Below are 14337 nucleotides of genomic sequence, written 5' to 3'. Positions count from 1 at the left end.
CCTCTAGCCCCTGTGTCCACATCTTCTCCCCGACACACCTGGGCAGCTCGGCACCAGGGTCCTGAGTCTCTCTTCTCTGTCTCTGCCACACCGCCTGGATCAGACCCTGCCTGACCCCGCTGGGCTGTTGTAAAACGCAAATAAGATCTGGCCTGAAGGTTTCGGAATCGGTTGAATGGGAATCCAAAGGTTGACACCGCTGAGACAAAGTTCCAGGCCGGGAACCAAGAACTCGGTGGCCCAGCTGCACACCTCTCCCCCGAAGGGGAGAAAGCGGCGCCGCCAGCTCGTGGCTCTGAGGGTAGCAGGGGCGGAACGAACTCCCCCGAACACAACGAGGAGTTTGCGCGGCGAAGTTTGTCCCTCTGGAGGCGCCGTCCCTGTCTGCGCTCGGTTCATGTCACGTGAGCGAGACGCGCTCCGGGCCTGGGGCGCCGAAGAACGCGAAGAGCTGCGGGATCCCGAGCCGCGCGGACGGCGGGCGAGATGGAGGCCACCTTGGAGCAGCACTTGGAGGACACGTGAGTAGTACGGCCTCTTGGCTGACCTGAGGTCGCGGCGGGGGACTTGAGCGGGACAAAGGGTGCGCGCTCCGGGTGCGGGCCGGGCGTGTTGGGGATCCTCTGGCCGCGGGGTGAGGCTGTGAGCCCTGTCCCGGGACCGCGGAGTGGAGGGGGTGGCCTGGAATTAAAATCCCGCCAGGGCTCCGCACCCTCCGTCCCAGAGCTGGTCTCCGCGGCCCAAAGCCAAGGCCAGAACCGCCCGTCGTGTTGCAGTTGTCAGTATGGGCAGGGTCGTTCTTCAGGAGTTTTCAGAAATGGGTTCATTTGGGGGAAGGTTGTACCAGGGGTGCAAAGCGAGCCCTGCAATGTAAATACAAACACACACGTATCTCCTTCCGTGTATAACCGATCAGTTACTTGGCGCTTGAGAAAATGAAAGACATCTCTTAAATTTTCGAACGAGTGCTCTCCACGTTATAAGCAATTGGAAAACTATGAGGGGTGCCGGGGTGGCTCAATCGGTTAAGCATAGGACTTCCGCTCTGGTCATGATGTCTCGGTTCAAGGATTCCAGCGGCGGGTTTGGCACTGTGCTGACACAGAGCCTGGAGCCTGCTTGGGGTTGTGTCCCCCACTCTGCCCCCGTTCCCCATTCGTGCTCTGTCTCCTCTCTTTAAAAAAATGAATAGGGGCGCCTGGGTGGCGCAGTCGGTTAAGCGTCCGACTTCAGCCAGGTCACGATCTCGCGGTCCGTGAGTTCAAGCCCCGCATCAGGCTCTGGGCTGATGGCTCAGAGCCTGGAGCCTGTTTCCGATTCTGTGTCTCCCTCTCTCTCTGCCCCTCCCCCCTTCATGCTCTGTCTCTCTCTGTCCCAAAAATAAATAAACGTTGAAAAAAAATTTAAAAAAAAAATTAAAAAAAAAAATGAATAAACGTTTAAAAAAAAAAAAAAAGGAACCAGAGAAGCATGAGAAGGCGTACAGGGAAACAGCTCCCTCCCACCAATGCACCTCAGTTTCTCCCATTTCCCCTCCTGGAGACAACCAGCCTTACTTTTTGTGCATTAAGATTGAGAAACACTGGTTTAAAGCCCAGCAATGCCTGGTGCATAGAAAAACCTAAATGTGTTGTTGTAATTATTTAAATTCATTTTCTGACATCATCTGCTTCGTTCCCTGGGTGTTCCTGGAATTTTAGAATGAAGAATCCATCCATTGTTGGAGTCCTGTGCACAGATTCACAAGGACTTAACCTGGGCTGTAAGTATCTTGACTGTCAACCCTTTGTTGGATTGCATAGCATCTGATACTGATTCGGAGCTTAGTGTGCTGTTCTCCAGTTTTTACTTCCTGTTATCCTGCCACTGGGTACTTTTGTGAGAGTACAGTTTATCTCCAAACAAGATTAGAAAATTAAAATTTTTCAATTGGTATTTATGAAGGTAGAAATGTGCCTTGCAGTTCTAGTGCTACAAAGTTGTTTCTGCTGAAATAGTATTCGAATGATTTTAAATTGGGCCTGGAAAGGACTTCACATAATAGCAGCAGGAATCATTTATCGAATGTGGACTGCTAGGCTTTGTATATACATTGTCTCTAATTTGCACAGTAACCCAGCAAGATGGATGTTGCTGGGTTTTTTTAGTTCACCTACACTTAACAGTAAGAGAGTAGGCAATAAAAACAGGGGTTTCAGAGTTTGACACACTTGGGATCAACCCCCTGTACTTCCCTTTGCTAGCAATGTGAACTAGGACCAAAAATAGCCTTTCTGAGCCTCAGTTTCTTTACTAGGTAATGGTTGGTTGGTTGGTTGGTTGGTTTTATAGATTTATTTTCAAAGGGCAAAAACACTTAAGCAATTTAAATGCAAGTTTAGACAGAATTACTCTGTCCAAGTCAGCAATAATGCCAAAACACATTCTCACTTCCAGACACTCACCAGTATCTTCCTTGTCTTCTCTCAGTGAAGAAAGAGGGTCTGATATTTTATTCATATACATCCTCCTTATCTGCATTGTAATCTACAATTTCTTGTGGATGCATTACCTTCTCGGTATCTGTATCAGGAATTTCAGCCCAAAGTCGTCCTCCATGTCCATGATAGTCTCTACTTGGTCCAAACGGTCTAAGCTGTTTGGTCTTTTCATTAAATGGGAATTTATTTAGAGCTTTTCTGGGTCAGTTTTATCCTTAAGTTTTAAGCCATAAAGAATATGGTCCTTGATTCGCTCTAGCGTCAAAGGAGGCATGTCATTATACTGGCAGCCCACTTGGGTAACTGTACCCGGAAACTGCCTGAGCACCAAGGCCACCCGCAGCGCCACAGTCCTCGTCCAGGCCCCGGGGGGGCACAGGATGGTGCTGAGCAGCCAGGCCTTGGCCAGGGTGGGGGACTTGGGCAGCGAAGATCAAGGGCAGTTGGCCAACATGCATGGAAAGGACACCGAGCTGCCATGGCTGTGCCGACCCACCATCTCTTTACTGGGCTATTGTCTAATAATGACAATAATTACAGAATTGCATTTATTGAGCTCTTACTGTGTGCCAGGCATCATTCTAAGTGCTTTACACATATTGAGACATTTGATGCTGATAACAACCCTGTGAAGTAGATAAAGAAATCAACGCACAGGTTGAGTAACTTGCCTAAGGTCATGCAGCTAGGGTTGAGCTAGGATTTGAGTCTTGCTCCAAAATCTCTTAGTCACAGTGCTAGAAGATTATGTAATATGTGTAAAACACTCAGCACAGAACCCAGACATAATGCTCAATAAATGTAAGGGTTACAGATGAGGAGATAAATCCTGAAAAGTAAGTATCTAAAGCATTCAAATAATTCATGTCAGAACTCGTAAACCAAGGACTGCTGACTCCTTACTCCTCTTTACTGCAGGAATTTTTAAAGCTCTGAATTTTTGCTGGGAGTGTAACTGAAAGAGGGCATCTGCGTAACTCCGATTTCACACAGCTCATTAACTTGGGAGGAAACAGGCAGGTTTACTCGGGGTGCTTGCTGATGAGAAGGCTCAAGTTCAAGTGTGGAAATCTAAAATGAAATAAGTTCCTTCAGGAAACCTTCAAGACCCGAAAGACTGCACTGTCCGTCCAACCAGTGTTTTATGTAACAAGAGTAAATCCACCAACGCCATTGTGGCATATGCCTGTTACCTGACAGTTTCAGGCTTGAGCTTGTGTTGCCTTTATATGTGGAAATATACTGTGAACTTAGTAACTACTTTTTGTATCTGATACCCAAGATTTAATTATCTACCGGCTGAAACAAACATTAGCAAAAAGCCAGGTAGGTTGATATTTGAAAGCAGCCAGCTTATTCTAGTAGAAATAACTGCTCATAGAATATTCACGTATACTGTCAAGGTGATCTTACAGCTGAACTCCTGAATAAAGGCTTTTGAATCCTTAGAGGTTGAGCTCGGTGAAAGGAAATCAGATTTCCCATGAGGAATTAATTAGTTTCAACAAGTCTTGCCCTTGCTGACTGCTTTTTGTCAACTTCACCTCTGAATTTCTTGTTGGTTTCAGTAAGGTTCTTGTAAAATGATTTTATGCCTTTCAGATTGAGTTAAATTTACAGCTTCCTTATACGCTTGAGAAGGTGGTTAGAGATGGTGATGAGAGCGACTGAAAATTGAGTGTCAGGGCTTTATTGATTTCAGAACTGTTGTCTGGTTTTCTCATTTCTGGAACCAGCCGAGTGGCAGGGCAAAGGTATTTCATGTCAGTACCTAACCTAAAAGACCGTGAACTGAGCCGCCTTTTTGTGACTACATCCTGAGAGATCATATTATAGCTCTGTCCTCCTTTTTGGACAATCAGGTGACATGATTACATCTCTGTCTTCCAGGCCGTGGGACCCTGTCAGATGAGCACGCTGGGGTGATATCTGTTCTAGCCCAGCAAGCAGCCAAGCTAACCTCAGACCCCACTGATATTCCTGTGGTGTGTCTAGAGTCAGATAATGGGTGAGTAGATGTTAACAGTTCCTCTTCTTTTTAATCAGAAAACCCTCTGGGAAACTTGCGTGGGGCCTGCTCTGTGTTATTAGTGATGGTGCATTCCGAGAACTTGGAGGAAGGTTCTTTACCCTTTGGACCACAGGAGGAAATAGACTGATTTCTGAAGCTAATGTGCTTTCAGACCACAATGACATGTAAATGAAGAGTAAAAATTGTCATGAACTATCAGTCCATAAAGAAAAAGAAAGTCATAAATAGCAAAAAGACCAATCAAAGAACAGAAACTACTTCTCTAGTAATAGAAACACTAAAGATCTTCCAAGTGAGCATCCTCAGAATAATAGTAACAAAAGCAGAATACAGAACCATGCACAGTATGATCACAGTTTTGTAAAAAGAGGGGGAAAAATGCATGTATAATACACATGGAGATTTAAAAAACAGAACACATTAGTAGTGGTTTTCTCTGAGTGGTAGGATTATAGGATTCATTTTCATATTTTATACTGTTCTGTATTTCCCATGTTTTCTTGCGTTCATATATTGCTTTCATACATAGAAAAAATGATGCATAATATTTTTTTAGTTGTGTCCTAAACCAAATAGCATCTTTAGTCTTCAACAGACTCGCACTTGTAACATTTTACTGACTATCTTCTGCTTTGCCTTTCAGGAACATTATGATCCAGAAACATGACAGCATCACGGTGGCAGTGCACAAGATGGCCTCGTGACATCTCATATCAGTTCCCCAGCCACCTGTCATAGGCGCTAGATCCTACCTATGGTAATTGTCTTGTAGGACTAGGGAAGTCCCAGTAGTTCGGCCATTTATTTAGTGTACATTGGGCACTTTTCTGTCCATTTTAGAGTGAGTTGCTTTTTGACACTCAATGGGCTGACTTCTCAAAATATTAAGAAAGGATCATGTTTTGAAGCAGCAGGTCCCGTTCACTTTGTACATAGAATTTTGTTCAATAAATCTGGTCAACGGAAAGTGTGGATCTTTTCTGGGTTCCTTAAATTCTTAGCAAGTGTTCGTTTATTTCAATTATCAGATTATAATCTTTTTCTAAAGTCTTTGCTCCAAAGTACTCTCTTCTGTTTCAGAAGCTTCCCCAAATACATATATTCTCACACAAGTGTCCATGGATATTAAAAGCAAATTAAGCCTATTTCCACCCCATAATAATAACACAATAGCTAATAGCATTAAGTACTTCTAGTATATATGGGGAAGTCCTTTAATTCTCACTGATAACCCAGATGCTATGTTCCGTTAGCTGCCTCAGTTTGCATGTGTCTTAACAAAGGCTAAAGGGTTAGCAGAATAGCCATTTGGACTTAAGACCAACTCAGGGGCACCTGGCTGGGTCGGTCAATGGAGCCTGTGACTCTTGATCTTGGGGTTGTGGGCTCAAGCCCTACGTTGGGTATAGAGTTTACTTAGTAAAATCTTGAGTGGCACCTGGGTGGCTCAGTCAGTTGAGCATCTGATTTCGGCTCAGGTCATGATTTTCTCGTTCGTGGGTTTGAGCTCTATGTCAAGCTCTGCACTGACTGCAAGGAGCCTGCTCGGGAGTCTCTGTCTCCCTCTCTCTGCCCTTCCCCAGCTCATGTGCTCACTCTCTCAAAGTAAATGAACATTAAAATAAAATTATGTTTAAAAAAATAAAATCTGGGGCACCTGGGTGGCTCCATCAGGTGTCCGACTTTAGCTCAAGTCATGATTTCACAGTTCGTGAGTTCAAGCCCCATGTCAGGCTCTGTGCTGACCTCGGAGCCTGGAGCCTGCTTCGGATTCTGTCTCCCTCTCTCTGCCCCCTCCCCTGCTCGCACTCTGTCTCTGTCTCTCTCAAAAATAAACATTAAAAAGAGTTAAAAAAATAAAAGAGTCACCTGAGTGGCTCAGTCATTTTAAGTGTTTTTTGTTTGTCTGAAGATCCATAAAAACTATACTGAGAAGAGAGGAAACGGGACAGAAATAGAGCAGGGCACAAAGCGAACTTTAATGTTATCTGTAACATTTTATTTAAAAAAGTATTTCCAGAAATATGGAAAATATGAAAAGCCTACATATATTAAATCTGAGTGGTAGACACATAAGTTTCCACAATACTGTTCTCTCCAATCTTCTAGATGTAATGTTTCATTATTTCCAAAAGTGAAGGAAGGTAATCTAGAACTATAAAGATATAGGGGTGCTTGGGTAGCTCAGTCGGTTAAGCGTCTGACTTTGGCTCAGGTCATGATCTCACAATTTGTGTTTGGGCCCTGTGTCGGGCTCTGTGCTGACAGCTCAGAGCCTGGAACCTGCTTTGGATTCTGTGTCTCCCTCTCTCTGTTCCTCCTCTGCTCATGCTCTGTCTCTCTTTCTCTCAAAAATAAACATTAAAAAAAAAATTAAGAAATAAAATCTTAAAAGACTGCAACTAAGAGCCTGTACTCTGAACACCCAGACCACTATAAAAATTGGCATGTTTGGCCAGAAAAAAATTCTACCATCTGAACATATAAGACATTTTCTTTAACCTTTATTGTTCTCAATAAAAGAATGGTGCACAAGCAGGCACAGATGAACTCATTTTGTTGAATTTGAATGCAGTTCCTGGTACTCTTTAGCAATTTAATATTTGTGGGTTTTTTTCGTGTTTATTTTTGAGAGAAAGAGTGTGAGTGGGGAAGGGGCAGAGAGGGACAAGATCTGAAGCAGGCTCCGAGCTGACAGCAGCAAGCCCAATGTGGGGCTCAAGCTCACAAACCGTGAGATCGTGGCCTGAGGCGAACTTGGACATTCGACTGACTGAGCCACCCAGGCGCCCCCAGGAATTTCACATTTGACAATATAAAAAAAAATCTCCAGGATATTATTATTACTGATTCAAGAATGTCAACATCTACAAATCCATGAGGATACAAAGATTTTGCATAAGACCTGGTTCCAGCCTTTGAGCTCGTACTTTGATAGAAGGGGATGTGCATGTATGTTGTCTTCCCTGTACTTCACCCAAACTTGACACGTGGTGTATATGTTTGCTTTGTTATATAGTAAAATATGTTTGTGTGTTATGTTTGCCTGTCTTGACTGCCGTTGCATAGGTTTTGAGGGCAGGAACTTTGTCTTATTCACACAAGGGTACTCCAAGTACTTAGAACAGTACTAGGACATAGTAGGCACTGAATACCTGCCGGATAGAACATGTAACTAACACAAGGGAGTTTTGTGGTATGACATAGGCCTTTGCGGGCAGAGAGAGTGGCAACAGCAAACACCGGTGATAAACCAAGAGGAATATGTATGTAATACTGAATGCTTTAGTTTGGTCTGTGAGGCAGGAGGCAAGAAAGCTGGCAGGCAGGGGCGGCTACCTCAAGGAATTTGCTTTCTAAGCGTCCCGGGCCTTATCCTGTTAACAGAATGGAGTTTGGAATACGTGAGCATCAAATTTGAGCTTAAAAGCTAATCTGGCAAGGTAGACCAAACATGCTTTTTTCAGGCAGAAAAACTTCCTCTTACTTATGTATAGATGTCCAGTTCTTAGCCCCAAGTGACAAGAGCCAGCCTCTAAGTTTTGGCTACGTAATAGACCCAAGCTAAACAATTTACGTGCATTTAGCTGATTTAATCCTCTTACAGGGTATTATCCCTGTTTCAGAGAGGAAGAAATAGGCTCAGCAAGATAAAGGAGCTCAGGATCAAATATGAGAGACAATTAAAAAAACAAATTGGCAGGAAGGGAACAGAAGAGAATTAAGAATTAAAGATAATTGAATTGTCGAATCTAGAGAGCCAGCGTGCCTTGGAAGGAAGCAGTCAGCTCAGAGGGAAGGACTACAGAGCAAAGATGGCTGGGTTTGATTTTAGATAGGTTGAATTTCTGACAGGACGTGCTGGTGGTAAAGCTCAGTAACAAACATGCACTAGGGGCTTTGTGGCAGGCACACCACTGAACTTAGAACAGAGTCTGGAGAAGATATTTGCAAACCACATATCAGACAAAGGGCTAGTATCCAAACTCTACAGAGAACTTAACAAACTCAACACCCGAAAAACAAATAAGCCGGTGAAGAAATAAGCAAAAGACATGAATCCACACTTCTCCAAAGAAGACATCCAGGGGCGCCTGGGTGGCGCAGTTGGTTAAGCGTCCGACTTCAGCCAGGTCACGATCTCACGGTCCGTGAGTTCGAGCCCCGCGTCAGGCTCTGGGCTGATGGCTCGGAGCCTGGAGCCTGTTTCCGATTCTGTGTCTCCCTCTCTCTCTGCCCCTCCCCCGTTCATGCTCTGTCTCTCTCTGTCCCAAAAAATAAATAAAAACGTTGAAAAAAAAATTAAAAAAAAAAAAGACATCCAGATGGCCAACCGACACATGAAAAAATGCTCAACATCACTCATCATCAGGGAAACACAAATCAAAACCACAATGAGATACCACCTGACACCTGTCAGAATGGCTAACATTAACAAGTCAGGCAACAACAGATGTTGGCAAGGATGCGAAGAAAGAGGATCTTTTTTCCACTGTTGGTGGGAATGCAAACTGGTGCAGTCACTCTGGAAAACAGTATGGAGGTTCCTCAAAAAATTAAAAATAGAACTACCCTACGACCCAGCAATTGCACTACTAGGTATTTATCCAAGGGATAGAGGTGTGCTGTTTCAAAGGGGCACATGTACCCCCATGTTTATAGCAGCACTATCAACAATAGCCAAAGTATGGAAAGAGCCCAAATGTCCATCGGTGGATGAATGGATAAAGAAGATGTGGTATATATACACAATTGAGTATTACTTGGCAATCAAAATGAATGTAATCTTGCCATTTGCAACTACATGGATGGAACTGGAGGGTATTATGCTAAGCAAAATTAGAGAAAGACAAATAAATATATGACTTCACTCATATGAGGACTTTAAGGTACAAAACAGATGAACATAAGGGAAGGGAAGCAAAAATAATATACAAACAGGGAGGGGGACAAAACATAAGAGATTCTTAAATATAGAGAACAGAGAGTTACCAGAGGGTTTGTGGGGGGAGGGGGGATGGGCTAAATGGGTAAGAGACTTAAGGAATCTACTCCTAAAATCATTGTTGCACCACGTGCTAACTTGGATGTAAATTATAAAAAATAAAGAAATTACAGAAAGCATTTGCTCAAAAAAATAAAATAAAATAAAGACAACACAGTGTTAACGGTCAAAAAAAAAAAAAAAAAAAAAAAAGAACAAAGTCTGAAATTGTTACCCTGGTCTCCCAAGCCTACATGATCCAGCCCCATCCACCTCTTACGCCTCATCTCAGGCCACTCTCTGCCCACACATATCCCCTCTGTCTAGCAAGGGCCTGGCACGAAGGAGGCAACTTTGTTGAATGAAATTAATAAGTGAACATACTTTCCCATTTAATCTTCCTCACAACCTTCAAGTAGGTCACAGTGCACCCAATTTTGCTGATGAAGCAAGTGCTACCAAGGGCTCTGGACTGGACATGGCTGATTTTTTCATCTGTACAGAGCAGAAACTAAGGAGGACTGTGGGTGTGCATACACGTATGTCTCCTATGGTTCTATACATCTCCTACTGGTTCTTCTTATACTACACACACACACACACACACACACACACACACTATATATATACATATATATACATATATATACATATATATACATATATATACGTATATATACATATATATATATAACAAAAATATACTATATATACTATATATACTATATATATATATATAACAAAAATATACTATATATACTATATACTATATAACTATATAAGAATATATAGTATATATACTATATACTATATAACTATATAAGTATAGTATATATACTATAGTATATATACTATATACTATATAACTATATAAGAATATATATCTATATTGTTATATACTATATAACTATATAAGAATATATATCTATATTGTTATATACTATATAACTATATAAGAATATATATCTATATTGTTAGTCCTCACAAAAAATTTGCAAAGTAGGATTAGCCACATTTTACAGGTTTGAAAACAGACTCAGGGTAACTTGTCCAGAGTCTCCAGGCTTAAAAAAGAGCAAAGTTGAGGGGCAAAGTTGAGGGGCGCCTGAGTCAGCTAAGTGTCCAACTCTTGGTTTCAGTTCAGGTCATGATCTAACGATTCATGAGTTCAAGCCCCGCGTCGGACTCTGCACGGACAGCAGGGAGCCTGCTTGGGATTGCCTCTACTTCTCCCTCTGCCCCTCCCCCCACTAAAAAATTAAAAAACAAACAAACAAATAAAAAACCCAGCAAGGTTTTGATTCTAACCAAGTCTGTGTGTCCCATTACACCTGAAATGTCCCTGTATGACGTACGTGTTCCGAGTGGTCCATCCCTGAGGACTCCCAGCATCCAGGAGTGACTAACTGTTCTGCCACACTTCAAATCTGACCTCCAGCCCTCAGCATCAGAGCTCTCTATCAATACAAAGGTTAGCTGGGGACGCCTGGGCGGCTCAGTCAGTTAAGCGTCCGACTTTGGTGCAGGTCAGGATTTTGTGTTCGTGAGTTAGAGCCCCACATTGTTTTTCTTTTTTTTTTTGCTGTCAATGTGGAGGCTGCTTTGGATCCTCTGTCTCCCTCTCCCTCTGCCCCTCCCCCGCTCATGTTTCTCTCTCTCAAAAATAAATATTAACAAAATAATAATAAAAGGCTAGCTAGCCTCATGCTGCAATCAGAGTCATAGACAGCCTTGCTTTAAAAGAGCAACAAGTGCTCTCAGCTACAGCTAAGGCCGTTGCTGTGTAACAGAAGTCCCTAGACTTTCTTGCTAAAGTGGTTTTAGATAATAGAATTGCTTGAGATTACTTGTGGCTGAACAAGGAGGAGGCTCTACTATAGCAAGTATCTCCTGCTATAACTTGGGTCAACACCTGGTCTTACAACAAACAGAAGAAATTCACAAGCCTCTTGGCTAAAGCCAACAGGACACCATTAGACTGAGGGGGCTCAAATGCCTGGGCAGCCTACATAAGTAAACCCAAATCTAGGCCTGTACATGCCTGAAGGTTATGAAGTTGTAATTTACGGACAATCACGGCCAACTAGGCTTTAAGCTATATCCAATCAATAGTTTCCTGGCTTCTGCCTTTTCTCTATAGAAGTCTTTCCCGGAACTCCTGTTGGCAGAGTGCTCGTAACCACTTCTGGTTTGGTGCTGCTGCCTGATTCAAATCAATTTTTGCCCAGACTCTTACAGTTTATCGCTTAACACTATGCTGAAGGCAGAGGTTGGGGCCCCAGAACTCTGGTACCTGTGCTTTCGCTGCTCCTCTGGGACCTCCCAGAGGAGGTCATGCTTATTTTACAGAAAACATACATGTCTCCCAGGGTTTGGAGAGGTTTCCTGGCTAGAAATGGCCGTCTTCAGTAAGTTCTGTCTATTTGGGTGACCTCTTGTGTACTCACTAGTCTATTTAGCAATCTGGAGTTGAAGTCCCATTTCAATTGCTTTAAAAAAAATTTTCTTTTAAACATTTTTATTTAATTTTGAGAGACAGAGTGAGACAGGGCGTGAGCAGGGGAGGGGCAGAGAGAGAAAGGGAGACAGAGGGAGACACAGAATCTGAAGCAGACTCCAGGCTCCAAGCCATCAGCACAGAGCCGGATGCAGGGTTTGAACCCACATCACTGCAAGATCATGACCTGAGCTGAAGTCAGACGCTTAACTGACTGAGCCACACAGGCACCCCTCAATTGCTTTTTTAATTCTTGATAACCTTAAATCCAAACACCTCGCATGGAAAGTATATACTTGCAATTTTAATGAAATTTTTCTTCTTGCACTTGGGAAATGGTTTAATTTCCTAGAAAATTACTGGGATAATTTAGTTTTCTTATCCCGTTTTCTTCCTCTGTTCCACCCTCCACATCAAAAAATAAAAAAAGTCAACAGAAAATTGTCTCTCATCTCCCCAGCACCAACGTTCTAGGTTTTAAACCAGAGGTATTTTAGACCAAAGTGCGTTTTTCTTGTATCATGTGGAAAATCTGCACATATTTATGTATCTTCTTTTAAAGTTTTTAAAAAATGTTTATTTATTTTTGAGAGAGAGAGAGAGACAGACAGACAGACAGCACACAAGCAAGGGAGGGGCAGAGAGAGAGAGGGAGACACAGAACCCAAAGCAGGCTCCAGGCTCTGAGCTGTCAGCACAGAGCTCAACGTGGGGCTCGAACCCATGAACCACGAGATCATGACCCTAGCCGAAGTAGGACACGTAACTGACTGAGCCACCCAGGCACCTCCCCCACTTTTTTTTTTTTTTTTAAGTAAGGGGCTTCTCAGGCTCTTAAAACCAAACTCTATAATACTTTTTGATTAAAGTGCTAGCAGAAGCACAGCTTAGTGGTTTGGGAAGATGCCCTGTAAGTGTTAACAAAGGAAAAGATCATGCAGTTATGCGGTGCTGGTGCTAAGGATCCAAGAAACCTTCAGGAGGGGGCAAAAACCCTAAAAGGAGGAGGTGAAGGCTTTTCAGACAGTTGCCTGTCGTTACTAACAATGTTTCTAATTGTTAGCGTGTTGTACTTACTAACATCCTAACAAGCATATTTTAGTAAACATCTGTGGGACTAATTTTTTTGGAGTATTGGTGGGGAGGGGGGACACTTGTTCTTTTACAACAAGGCTTCTATGATCTGATCACAGGATGAGATGAGGCTAGCTAGCCTTTTTTTTATTATTTTTTAAATATTTACTTTTGAAAAGAGACAGAGAGAGAATGTGAGTGGGGGAGGGGCCGAGAGGGAGACAGAGGATCCAAAGCAGCAAAGAGCCCACTGTGGGGCTCAAACTCATGAACCAGAAGATCATGACCTGAGTCGAAGTCAGACGCTCAACCGACTGAGCCACCCAGGCGCCCCTAGCTAGCCTTTGTATTGATAGAGATCTTTGTATTGATGAGGGCTGGAGGTCAAATTTGAAGTGTGGCAGAATAGTCAGTCACTCATGGAGGCTGGGAAGGCTGCACAGTCCTCACGGAAGAACCACTAGGAACATGTGCATCACACAGGGGGCTCTCAGATGTAGTGGGAAACACGGACTTGGTTAGAATCTAACTGTAGATTCACCAATAGCTGCCAGAATAACTGAGCATTGTCTTCTTGTGCATTAACATAGAGAAAAAAGCAAGTAGAGAAAAGGCAAAAAGAATAAAGGTTTCATATTGAAGATGAATTTCTCGATCCATGATCTCAGGAATGCTGTCCACCTAAGGATGCTATCTCCCTCTAGGAGAAAACTCCTCAGCCAATTTTAATTTTAGACCTCCAGCTGGTATGCTGTCCCAAAGTCTGGAGGAGCCCTTTTTAATTGGAGATGTGGACCCAGGGTTCAAGTCCCTGAAATTTGGCTGCCAAATTTGGGTAGTAAGATGGACCTGGTATGGTCCTTTTCCCTCTTTCCAAGGTGGTTCAAGGGCCTTATTTGTTCTTAGTGATTTTAAATCAGAAGAATGGGTGAAAGTTAGAAATGTTTCATAGCCAGGTATCCGAGATAACTAGAAGAATTCAGGATCCAGTCTGGTTTACAGGTGTGTAGCAAAACCTCAAAGACAATGAACAGCACTAGAATTGGATATCTGTTGGGGTGGAAGAATTTACTATGCCCTTCAGGGTCCTTCTAGCTAGACTAAGGGAAAAAAGGACATAAGATTAACAGGAGAAAATTAAATTTAGTTTCGTAAGTGCAGAGAATCCGCACAGACGTGAAATTGCAAAGGCAGTGAAACAACGCGATGCTAAGACTAGTTAAGGAGAGGGGCAGGGGTCTAAGGATACAAAAGGGAGAAAGACCATCAG

The 14337-nt window shown here is 43.0% G+C and overlaps 1 protein-coding gene across 1 annotated transcript; it reads left to right on the top strand.

The window, feature by feature from the left end:
• Positions 1-366: 366 nt before the first annotated feature.
• LAMTOR5 (late endosomal/lysosomal adaptor, MAPK and MTOR activator 5) lies at positions 367-5479 on the top strand. The gene is made up of 4 exons (XM_003990426.5): positions 367-521; positions 1701-1762; positions 4371-4488; positions 5156-5479. Exons 1-4 carry the CDS (start codon positions 487-489, stop codon positions 5214-5216), a joined length of 276 nt encoding a protein of 91 aa, XP_003990475.1. The 5' UTR covers positions 367-486; the 3' UTR covers positions 5217-5479.
• The last annotated feature ends 8858 nt before the right edge of the window (positions 5480-14337 follow it).

This window comes from Felis catus, chromosome C1 (genome assembly GCF_018350175.1).
Source record: "Felis catus isolate Fca126 chromosome C1, F.catus_Fca126_mat1.0, whole genome shotgun sequence".
NCBI lineage: Eukaryota > Metazoa > Chordata > Mammalia > Carnivora > Felidae > Felis > Felis catus.
This window is presented reverse-complemented; position numbering and strand designations above follow the sequence as displayed.

What these genes read in the sequence shown, in the direction of transcription:
- LAMTOR5 (XM_003990426.5), top strand. Translation starts at nt 487, where the DNA reads ATGGAGGCCACCTTGGAGCAGCACTTGGAGGACAC. An exon ending in GAGCAGCACTTGGAGGACAC is followed by an intron (nt 522 to 1,700) that starts GTGAGTAGTACG and finishes CTGGAATTTTAG; the next exon opens with AATGAAGAATCCATCCATTG. An exon ending in TGTCTAGAGTCAGATAATGG is followed by an intron (nt 4,489 to 5,155) that starts GTGAGTAGATGT and finishes TTTGCCTTTCAG; the next exon opens with GAACATTATGATCCAGAAAC.